A 12,255-nucleotide genomic window follows, 5' to 3' on the forward strand; every position below is an offset into this window, starting at 1 on the left:
TTGTGGGCTTACAGCTTGAGGAGGAGAGCCTGTTAAGGGCAGCATATCTCCCTGACCACTGAGATGACTGTCTATTCTGTATGACTACAGCAGATAATGAGAGGCTAGACCAGGAGCCTACAGACTGCCCAAGGACATCATGTATTATATACAGCTTACTACTCTACCTCTGCTTTGTTTTCACACAAACCCTGGGCCTCGCCTCTGCTGGGCTCTGCTATATCTGCCCACACAGAACAGTGTAAACCTCTGCAGCTGTCTGATCTGTGTGCGTCTGCAGAGGTGTAGGGATGGCAGGGTTCTGAAATTACTGTACTTCATTAAATCATGGATTTACAGTTAGGAACATTGAATAAGAGTTGTGTTTTGCAACAGTGCAATATAAGTTTCTCTTTATGCGATCTGGAAGAATTCTTTAGTCTTTGTGATGAACGATTAGAAAGAAACAGATAGTGGAATTGGTTATCTTTAAATCTTCATCCAGCACACTTTAATTATTGCATTTGCTTTTTTTATATTTTCAATTTCATGTATGAACTTGTGGCTTGTTGTAGAACTTACCCCAGATCAGCACAATGTATCGCAGTGGGATATAGTATAATAAAACTGTTGATACAAACAGCACCAAGCAGGCCAGGCATGACAAGAATGGGACAGACCAGTTGAATATGCTGAAAAAGAAAAAAACTAGTCAGTAAAATGTACATCATCATTATTATTAAGAGGTTCATTTTAAATAGAAATACTTCAAGGATGAAATTAAAAATAGTCAAATTACTTCTTGGCCCGCTCTCCGATGTTTGCAATTTCATCCAGAACATTCTGGACAACAAGAACAACTTCCTGCACCATATGTATCTTATCCATCAAACCCTTTTTCCCGCATTCCTAAAAAAAAAAAAAAAGGAAGAAGAAAAAAAAAAGATCAGACAATGATGAGGTACACCGTATGTCAATTGTTGGGCAGGGTAGACAAAGAGCAGTTTATCTTTGCGATGTCATTATGTGTGATTTATCTATTGAATGGCCCATAATGAGCAAACACAGTACATCTTCAGACTCTGCTTTTGAGGATGAGACAGACTCAGTGCTCCGACGCGGTTCTGTGGATGGCTGAGAGATTTCAGCTTTTGTCAGCCACACACAATAGAGCTGCAGCACAAGTGCAGCACAATCAAGACTCTCTGGTAGATGAAAAGTACACAAAATGGCCATCTGCAATCAGACAGACTAGATGACCTACACAAGAAGAGCGGGGGGGGCCGCAACAACTTAGGAAAGATTTCATTCCAGAAGCGAGCACAGGATAAGTCTGAACAGGTTTTTCCAAATTAGTGAGATCCTAACGCTTCTGTGCAGTCGAAAAACCCCCGTTAGAAAATCCTTGGTTTGGTACTCGTTCACTCATCCTCTCGTTTGATTTTTGCCAGAAGTAACACAGCACATAAAGTATCATTTGCTCTAAATACACGTACATAAAAAAATGAAATGACTCAATGAGTCAACATGTTAGGGGGTTAAAGGGCTTCTCTTCCCCAGGATCACATCAAGGCTGGAAATAAGGACTAGCGTGAAGCCTTCCAGAGGCAGAGGAGTGACTAAGATAACACAAGCTAAAGAGGCTTGAGAAGCCTCAGATCAAAAGGAGAAAATAATGACAGCAATGATGACAGAGGGTAGGGGGGGGAAGAGTGAGAAGGGAAGATGAGTGTTTTTCTTTTATGTGTGTGTGGGGTTGGGGAGGGGGGAGGGGGGGGGACCCTAACAGGAGGCCTGAGACGTCTATATGTTTATGTTACAAGTCAGCCGAAGCCGCAGTCTGTGCATTGACAGCGTCCAGACAGAATGCCTTTATCAGAGCTTCATGAGGCCACCCCTGGGAACACACTCACTGCCAGCACAGAGAGACTCCCCACTGTCAGGCCTGCTCTGCTCCACGAAAGGCGCAGGAAGAGAGCAATTCCCACACTAGCAGAGCCTCCCCCCACTGCGCTCGGACTCACACTGGAGGCTCCGCATTGTCCAAAAAAGGAAGAACTATCACAAATATGCTCGTTTTGAGATTAAGATCTCATGGTCTCATCTTAGGGGAAGAGGAGTATCTAGGTCTATGCATCATCTTACTTCCTCCACTGTATCGAGGGGAATGAGCAAACCTCATGTGTTTCCTTGATTCTACATCGGCAGTTCATTAAGCTTTTAATTCTTAGTTTGTTTTGGAAAAGAGGAACACTGTTAGAGTCTGCTGAAAGCCATTAAGATACATATTGTTGAGCTCCTGCTGGACCCAGAGAGCCGTGCATTGAGACATGATAGCTCTCTTTTTTATGGAGACTCATTACACACTCACATTCCTTTTCATATGTTTCAATGAAACTGGTTAAGCAGTCTAATTACATGATTTAGAATTCAAACCTCATAGGAGATATGAAGCTAAATTCACTTCAGTAAGTTCATATGTAAAGGTGAATTTGCCCCGAAATACAGCTCCAACAGGAAAAAAAAAAGCGCATCCATATTGTCTTTCATTTCTGAATTAAAAAAACAGGCAAATAGATGTTCTCTGAAGTATGCATGGAGACAGAACTCTCATCATCCATCATTATTCATGTGATTTAAAAAGTCTCAAAATCCTCCATCTCCTTAGCGACCAAAGCTCCTAGTCTTGCTCCTTCCCACATTAGTCATTTGATGATATTCTTCATCTTTGCTCATTTCTCTTTCACGTTGAACACGATTGCAGAGAAAACAAAAATAAATGAAAGATCTCCTTCGGAAATGGAAAAAGGGATGGGTAAACTGGGGATGGACTAAATAATTCCTAAATGTCTACTGATTAGAAAACCTGTGCGAAATCATGTTCTCATTCCAGACAAAATTGTAAAAGCTTCCTTTTAAGGTGCAGTAATGGAGAACCAATTTGATCTCCCGCGCAAAGGTAAACATACTTTCACAGACATGTGGGGTGTTATCAAAGGCTGGGATAAAAAAAAAAAAAGCTCATTTAGCATCACTTTAATTAGAATAAACGCTGCCAAATTTGAATTCTAGGACCGCATATTTTTCTACTGACTTTTCTGACAAAGATAAGAAGTGCATCTAAATGAAAAACACCTGTGTTCCTGGCAAATTATCTCACATGGAGCTAAAATAAGTGAACAAACAATTTGCTGAGATAAAATGCCACAAAAGCTCTCAGCGGCTTTTAATTAGACGGCGGGTCCGTGTGTGATTTCTCACATATTGAGAGCTGCAGATTGTGACAAAGGCAGTATGTCTGACCGGGGGTCTCAAGGAGAACCAGCGGTGAATGTGGACTATCGGGTGAGAGATGGACTAACTCCCCCCCCCCCCGCCCCCAGCCCAGTCTCGCAACCCCACACCAGCTCTTCACCCTGCCCCCCCCCCCCCCCCCAACTCCCCTGGGCTACACTCTGGGAGCAAGGCAACCCCAGACCAGCAGTGCCAGCCGGGGGGCAATGAAAGAGCTGTTTCATCTTCCCTGTTCATTTCTATTGGAGATCTATGGACTTGTTTTGCCTTTCTGTTTCTTTATGTTATCATTAAATATTATCTATCTGCACAATTGATACCTAAGGCCAAAGGGAAGTCACTTTGCCCACACATAATCTGTAAGCTGTCTCTTTCCCCCGAGGACAGATTTGTTCACAGGCAGAGAATCTGTTCTGTATTATCCTGCTGTAACACTGCCTTGCCTTTCGTCTCTCTTTAACGTCATGCCTTCACATTTTTTGCTGCTCTGTCTGAGGTTTGAATATTTCCTTCCTCAGGGGGAAAAAAAAAGGGGGGGGGGGGGATAAGAACATATTTGAGTGGTAATCATAACCTTCTCAGAGGAAAAAGCCTTTATTCAAATGTTGGAGAAAAGACTAAGGGGGAAAAAAAAGCAATTGCTTTGAAGTTGTCAAATTTAACACTGATCACTCTTTAACCCCAAATATTTTTAAAGAAGACTTTGATAGGAGGTGTAAAGCTACCCTGCTTGATCTAACTGCATGATACCACATCCAAGTGACAGCGAGACCATAACAACACTTTCAAATAAGCCACTTTAAATTAAAGCTGACAGCTTAAAACAAACATGGGTGACTGCTTAATTAGTAAATGAAAGGAGATATTTCATTTCCTCGGAGTGTGAAAGGGCTTAAGGAGGCTCAAGGAAAACCTTTTAAACAGCTTTAACAGGCGAAGGCTGAGTTCAGAAACGCACGCCACGTATTGAGAGAGTCTTAAAACCTTTCTAAAGCCACCGCCATCTCTCCAACTATTAACGCTCGTCATTTCTGTGTCGAGATCTCAAGGTAGAGAAAAACGTAATAACCATTGTGTGCAGCAATTGTATTGTATCTGATGCTTAAAGCCAACTCCTGCCTGATTCGATATTCATAAACACACAACATTTTCTGTTTCAATGCTGTTTATTTAAGCACCCGCTTGCCTGTTCATAGCAATGATAGCAAATGCAGTTTCCCCACTTTGTACGCAAAGACATATCATGCGAGTTTCATCTGTGAATTAGCCCATCCTTTCAGACAGGATTTGGTGGATGTGCCTGTGTTTTTAAAAGAATCTGGCTTTTTTTTCCGCAGCCCCAGGTCATCACAACAGAATATATTGAGCGCATTATGGATATGAATCCTGGGCCTAGACATGCAGCACAAGGGTCATTGCTTGGAGGCTTTGCGTTAGCTCCACACTTCATTGCCATAAAGCAATAATACACATCCCTGTTAACTCTTCCTGCTTTGCAGAAAACAGTGGGATGAGTTTAATTGAATATTATGTGCTGAGGGTAAGTATAATTTTCAGGCTACTTAAAGACTTCCTGTTGTTTTTGTTTTGCGAGAGACACTAGAGAGACATGTTAATAAACATCACCATTTATGGTTTCTCACAAATGAGCGAGTGAAGCGTCTGATAACCTTTGGGGCGACGTGTACTGTTTACTGCTGTGTTAACGTACTTCTTTCTATTTGTTCTAGCAGTAAAAAGGTCATCCTCAACATCACTCTCCCATTTAAACAATGATGATACAAAAATATCGACTGATTTTTGTCCCAAACAGCTGTGCAAAATGTAATTGATGGTGCTGTTTTAATTTGATTTATGGATTTCCAAAGGGATGCAGTGTCTCAGCGGGGCACATTTGCAGAGTGACACTGAATACCCAGAGGAACACACAAAAAAAAAAAAAAGAGCTACATGCTACAACTGCTTCATAGATGTTGCCCTGATTTTGGGATGCATGAAAATATTTCTATTCTTAGTTTAAAAGAGCTTGTGATGAGTCGGTCATTGTCGCTATTCTTAAACAAACAAGACGAACACCTGCAGGGTTCTGTGTAAAATATTTTCTATTTTCTAAGAAGCAAGGGTTCATTTGTTTAAGAATCCCGGATATATTTGCTCGAGCAAGAATTTGTACATACGAGAGCATTGAACCTTGGTTATTAATTAAGAAATTTCAATAAGAAATGTTAGCAAGGTTCACCCATCTGTCAAAACAAAAACATTTTACACAAGCTTTGAGATATGTCACGGTGAAATGTTAAAACAGTTCATGTTTATAGTACATTTAAACATATTCTTATATTAACAGTTTAATCCTCGACCAAAGCATATTATCCTCTAAAATGCTAGAAAGAGACAAGATGAATTACCTTCTCGTCTTCCTCTTCGTCATCACCCGTGCTTATGTTCACCTGAGAGAAAATAAAGGGTAGTGGGTGATTTCAAACGGACAGGACATGTGGGCACTGGAGCATTTTTAACAAACACCTAGTAATGAAATTTTCTTTGAGTACATTCACCCCTATTGGGAGAGGCTTGTTTCCATAGAGACTGCATCACAGGGGTGACCTCACACAAAAGGAGAGGTGAATGAGGGCCTTCCTCACAAGAGCACTGTCACACCAAAGCAATCTCATTTCTCCACAACATAAGCACAGAAAAACAGAAAAGAGAGGGGGGGAAAACACATTTAATTTGGATGCTGTTGCCTAGATCACTTTATATCAAGTCATCCCTGACCCCAATGTGGTGCACACTGTGACATTGCCTGGGAACAGGGCTGTGTCATTGCCGGCCAGAGGGTCACAGAGGGGTGGCAGAGTGTGCACACTGGATATGAGGGTGAGCTTTAGATTCAGCATTGCCCAGGGACAGCATCTTTGCCAACAGCCATAAACACAATCACCAGGGCCGGATACGTTGCTTTGAGGAAGGGGGGTGTGAGTGGGCCAGGCCCCTGGCTGGCCGGTGAGAAGGCTTACAACACAGTGAAATTGGGGGGCAGTCGGAAGTGTGAACAGCATTAACCTTCACAGACATGTGTAGGGCAAACATAATTTCCATAACAGTAGATGGAGAGGAGATGGTGGTGTGTTTATGGAGAACTGCAGTCCTGTGTTTACAGATGTGGTGACACTGTATGAACAGACTAAAGGCTATACATACATTTACAGTGATTTCATTTAAGTGGTTCTTACTGCTTGGTGCTTTATTGGGCCCATTGAGACAATGTAGAAACTAGTTAAAGAGAGAATACTGCTACACCTGACTGTACTGTGAGATGCATTTCATAAAACATCTGCTGTTATTTACATTGCACATGCAAGTGCAAGAGCTTTTAATTGCCATGACTATAAAACTGCATTAAATGTGCATCAAAAGGATTTCATTCTATCACGACAGACCAGAGTTGGGTTGCCATATAGATTTAATTTGCACTGTAACAGCAAGTGTCTGCAGATGTATATGGATGAAGAGTGCAGAGTCCTCGTCACTCACCGGGTCTTGTTTGGAGCTGGCCTTCCCCGCGGTGAGCTGGAAGTATTGCCAGCCAATGAGCAGAAGCAGGAACAGGGGCAGCATGAAGAGCTCCCAGTGCCACACCGTCAGAAGGAAGATCTGAGGAGACAGGACATGACAGTATAACGCAAAGCCCATCATACTACGCCGAGATCTGAAAGCCCAGTTATCAAATCTGAATGTGCCCGCTCCCAAAACAAAGTATATAATGGATTTAACCACATCCTAAATCTCATGAAAAGCTCTACAGACTGTAAATCCTCTGAGATTTATAGCCGATGGCAACAGATTTTACTCTTAGTGGTTTGAAAGTAACAGACATTCAGAGACAACTTTTAATATCTTGAAATCCTATTTATATACACCAATAACACTGTGCTGGCAGGGTGCCTTTCTGCTGAACAGAAAGTATGACATGGATAGGCATGGTATGCTGTCTTTTAACTAGCACATCAAATCCTCTTAGATGGTGAGGCAGCGAGGCTGTCTGACGGGGCGCATATGGCAACCGGAGAAGCAGTTGCAACATTTACCCCCTCCATGGCGAGGATACTGAGAAAAGCCAAGACCCCTGGTAGAAATAAGATGGATCACACTGAATGAGTAATCCCTCATAATTCTGTAAAGGAGTGGTGCTAAGCACGTTGCACAACACCCACTGCATTTCACAGCAGAGGACTAATTGGACGGCTGCATTTAAACCCATTTAGTGACAGCCTAATGAGTCTGTCTCCAACTGAAATGATCAGGAACATGTGAGGAGGATCACACCAGCAGGTTGACAGGGATGAAATAAAGATGTCCCCCCACAGCAAGTTGAATCTTCATATCTATTATAATGTGATTATGTGCCAATGCACCCAACATATGGTCCATTTTTGTTTCACAATGTCAATTTTGAAATTTTCCTCGCACTTTAAATACAAAATTGTTCTTTCAAACTGTGAGATTCTTCCTACTTTTTTGGACCCTTTTATATTGCAAAGTGCATTTCAAATGTTGCGTTTAACTGCAAAGCTAAACTAACACAATGGCAGCACAGTGTAAGCTCAAAGAGCTGGAGGCTGCTCCGAGTATGAACAATATGTTCGAGTTAAGCCTGAGACAGGATGTGAAGCACTGGGGCCTTAAGGCCTCAGTAGCAGGCCTGTAAACAGCAGACTGCTCCTGTCATAGCGGCTGTACAGAGTCCGTTCATGTTGCTCTGGGGGCCACTCTACCTATTGCCACACAAGGCGTAGGTTCAAATGGCCACCAGGGGAAGGCGAACCATGAGTAATGCAGACAACACTTTGGCCCAACCGCCCTAGGCTTCACCACTGACTGTCTATAATCCCTTAGTGTAACCTGGGAGACCGTATGTGAGCCAAAGCGTCATGCAGCACCCCAGCAGGATGAGCAAGATTTAAAAAAAAATGTACAACATGAACACCATGTTATAGTTATTTCATATTAGAGCTCGTCTGAATTACATATGCAGCAACAAACTAGAGCTGGTGGGGGATATAAAAAAAAAAAGGTAAACAATGAATATGCATGATGCACAGAGGAAGGTGCAGTACATACCCTCTCTGTTATGAATAACCTACGTCATGTGTTGTCACCTCAGTTCCCATGAGAGGATTCTAAAGCGACGCTCTCCTCACCCCAGAGGAATTCAGCTGGCTGCTGGACAGGTAGCTTGTCATATTCCCAGTATTCTCATAAAAAAAAGGAGAAGAAAAGAGGGGAAATGTGCCTGGAAACTGACATGAGCCCAGCAGGAATGTTGAACCTCCTTGCCCTCCCTGCAAAAGCTGCTACATTAACCACTAAAGTCTAATTGCTTGGTCTCTGTCTTCCTGTGCAAGTCAACAGAGGGAGCCAATTCATTTCCACCCAGGGAGCCGGCAGGGAGAATCTGTCACAGGTATTCATAATCGCCCACTAATGCAAATTTCTGCTCACCGCGTTCCGGCTCAGTGGACAAGATAAAAGCCTACAGAAATACAATGCCTTGTGTCTAAACTGAGTGCTTAAATGAGGGTATAAACCAAAACTGTCAGAAATATCTTCTCTCAATTCCTCCCTCATGGTATGTCAGCCCATGTGTTCAGGATTTACATGCTATTTTAACACTAATAAAAAACGGTGGAGAGAAACATCTGGGAAAACCTCTCAGATTCCTTCACTCAGGTGCACAGACTGAGACTCTGCCGTCAGATTTTTGTGCAGTAATGAGCAGAGGCAGGACTATACCTTCCCCCTGTCTCCTCACATTCTCCAGAGTTTCTTGTGAAATGGAGACAGAACTAATTCCCCACTAAGTGGTTTATGTTTTATTAGCAAGCTGCTGAGTGATTAAAGGACATGTTGGACAAAGTGCAACCTTTCAGGCGTAAGTGTAAATTTGTATTAAAAAAATAATCTACATTTTAATTGCCACATAAGAGGAGCTCCATTCCGGTCTTAAGGGAGCGACAGCACATTTTTTCCCCCCCTCCCTTAACAAATTGCTCATGACAAGCAAAACCTTGAATTTCCGAATTGCTAAGATGTTGCACGGGAGGTAAAACAGTCATTTATTTAACCAAACAGGACATAGAGTAACAAACAAAAACAAGCCAGGTGATAATTAATGATATACCCGAGTATTTTAGGTTTATACAAGGCAGAATTGGAAAACGAAACGACTTGTAATTGAACAAGTGTTAGTATGTGTGTCTTGGAGGAGTGTCTCTAATGTAGGAAACCTCCCTTGACAAACACCATTTAGCTGAAAAATGTCTGTGTGATTATGCACAGGGTGCCTAGGGAGGGAAAAAAAAAAGAATGAATTAATAAAACTATTAGCACACGGTGGAGTAGATGATGGAGATGCACTCTCCTTAGCCACCTGTAAGCGCTTGGAGAAGGGGGCAACCCCGGGCAGAGCAATTCTGCCAGCAGGGTTAAGAACAGCCTGACAGATTTGTTTTATAGTGCCATTAATATGATTCCACTAAATGCATTCTTCGCCTTCCCATGCAGATCCCCTGGCCAGCAGAATCCAGCACCTAATAATAAAGCACTCAGCGATTAAAAGTGTGAATAAAATAACTTAAAGCTGAGCAAGCACGGCAGCTCCCACCACCCACACTCTCCCAGGAGAGGGAGAAGGGATCGTAACAGGAACAAAGGGACAAAGACACCATCTATAAGACTTTCTACCATCCTGTAAATTGATTAACAGAAGAGGTGGTGGCCCAGTCTACCAACCCCAACTACTGATTGGCAGACATGGCACCCGACTGCAAGACTGCCAAATGCTCTCCTTAAACACTACATCAGACAACAGCCCATAAATATATGCATCACATCAGGATATACTGGTGATGAGACAAACTCATGCCATACAATACCATTACTAGATGTATAAAAAAAAAGGAAAATTAAGGAGAACCTTTCCACTATTTTTAAGGTGGTCCCTTTCTAAAAAGAATACCCTCATTTTCAATACTATGTACCATCATAAAACACACACCAGATTTAATCTTGGCTGTATCTTCACTACTCTCTTCAGTTGCACTCCACTTGGAAAGCTAAACAAAGTGAGAAAAGCGCCAGCCAGCATTATGAGGGTCAGTCATGGGGGCTGTGGACGGATGCCAGATTACATGAACATACACTAAAAGAGTTTAACAAGACTGACTACAGGCTGCAGGGTCTGTGTTTGTATGTGTTTGCTTGTCTGTGTTGGGTTTTTATTTGTTTGTGAAAGGACAAAGGACAGAATCTGTGGATGTTACTAAGAACAAGTATGAGATAAAAAAAATAAATAAATAAAGCAAATTATTTCAAATGATTTTTACTTATAAATATAAATCTCAGCATGAATACTGTTTAACATGATAGGGTTGTAGTTTTTCTGGTTAAAAATCAAGGGCAATAGAATTAATCTGCAATGCGTCCTCAATTAAAATAAAAAGGAGAGATTAATAATGAATCAAAGGCACAAGTAGCAGCTCAGCTCACGCAGGTCTTCTTTTTTTTTTTCAGCCGGGCTGAAACAGAGTCTTGCTGAGGGCTTATGTAGGGGACAGGAGCGGCAGGCTTTAAAGTAGCTGTAAACGCAGAGCAATGAGACATGTAATTTGTGGTGAGCTCGGGCCAGTGTGGGGACAGGCTTTCAGGGGTTTTTTCGAAGGCAGAGGAAGCACAGATAAGATTTCTCTTCAGGGCAGGTAGAGTGTGTGGGCAGCTATGGCGCTCTGAGCAAACGCTGAATAAATATTTCACATATGCTCAGCTCAAGTCTTATTGACTGGGGAGAGAGAGAGAGAGACAGAGAAAAAAGAGGGAGAAAGAGAAATTGAGAGGAAGAGGGGGGAAATAGAGAGAGGGGGAGACTATATTGAGTGAGAGCTATAAACTGGGGGAATCTAGTGTCCCTCTTCAGCAGGCAAAAATCAGATGTACCAGTTTTGGAGTGTGATGCAATTTACTTTTCAATTTTGAAATCGAATAAGGAAACAGTGTCATTGATATATTAACTGTACTTAAGATATTTGGTCAAGTGTTTTCCTATTTGTTTACAATTGTACTGGCATCTTAATAAATAAATACAATTTAAAAATAAACCCTGAGACATAAACTTAAAAAAAATATTCCTAAGGGTAAAGTAAAAACTCTAAAATAAACCGTACCAATGCTGCCAAATAGTCAAATTTTGGTAAGTATATTTTTCACAGTTTTACCAATGCCAACAAAAGCTTTGGTCAGTAATAATTAATAACTTTACTATCCAGCTTTTAAGGATATCTTTACAGTCTACAAGTGAGACTAAAAGCAGTGTAAAAAAGCAACCGTGCGAAATAGAACATTAGCATTTGCTCACAGGGCCAGCTCTGGCGGTTGTCTCCCCAACTGTCTGACACATGCCGGGGCCAAGAGTAGCACCAGTATGGGACTGCAGCAGGGCAGTCAGCGGGGGCCCAGTGGTGCCTGTCAGTGGTGGCTACACTGACCCCACACTCCTGCACTGGCCACTAGTGTTTAATCCGTGTCGGGAGCGTTAACACTGAGCGACCTCCTGGGTGACAGATCTGCCATGTGAGCCTTTTCCCCCCGAGGAGGGATGGGAGGGAGTGGCACGGACTCTCTCTCTCTCTCTCTCCCTGTCAGCTCGGCTCACATGCACGTTAACGCGCCGGGGCCAAGACCGGTCCCCGGAACAGCCACGCACAAGGGCGGACAGGTCGCCGCCTCAGCTGCCTGGGGAGAGGTGTCCTCTGTGACTACGATTGTGGTGAGTATGTTAAAGGCAGTCATTAGGATATGGCACACATTGGGGTTAAACACAGAGCATACTTCATCGAGGCTGAAGCATGCATTGAACAAAGCATCAGTACAAGAACAAGCGCAGCAGATGCACAGATAAAACCGCTCCTCGGGAGGCAACACTTT

At 42.5% G+C, this 12,255-nt stretch overlaps 1 protein-coding gene across 2 annotated transcripts in view; it reads right to left on the minus strand.

Annotated features, from left to right (window-relative positions):
* Window positions 1-12,255, minus strand: part of mctp2a (multiple C2 domains, transmembrane 2a) — a 33,934-nt gene that overhangs the window by 4,064 nt on the left and 17,615 nt on the right. For both annotated transcript variants that reach the window (XM_061035237.1, XM_061035238.1), the window contains exons 17-20: window positions 6,811-6,930; window positions 5,682-5,723; window positions 779-888; window positions 562-671 (exon numbers count right to left, since the gene is read on the minus strand). In XM_061035237.1, the coding sequence (XP_060891220.1) occupies window positions 562-671; window positions 779-888; window positions 5,682-5,723; window positions 6,811-6,930 (382 nt within the window). The remainder of the gene's footprint in view (window positions 1-561; window positions 672-778; window positions 889-5,681; window positions 5,724-6,810; window positions 6,931-12,255) is intronic.

The sequence above is a fragment of the Labrus mixtus genome, chromosome 4 (genome assembly GCF_963584025.1).
Source record: "Labrus mixtus chromosome 4, fLabMix1.1, whole genome shotgun sequence".
Classification (NCBI taxonomy): domain Eukaryota; kingdom Metazoa; phylum Chordata; class Actinopteri; order Labriformes; family Labridae; genus Labrus; species Labrus mixtus.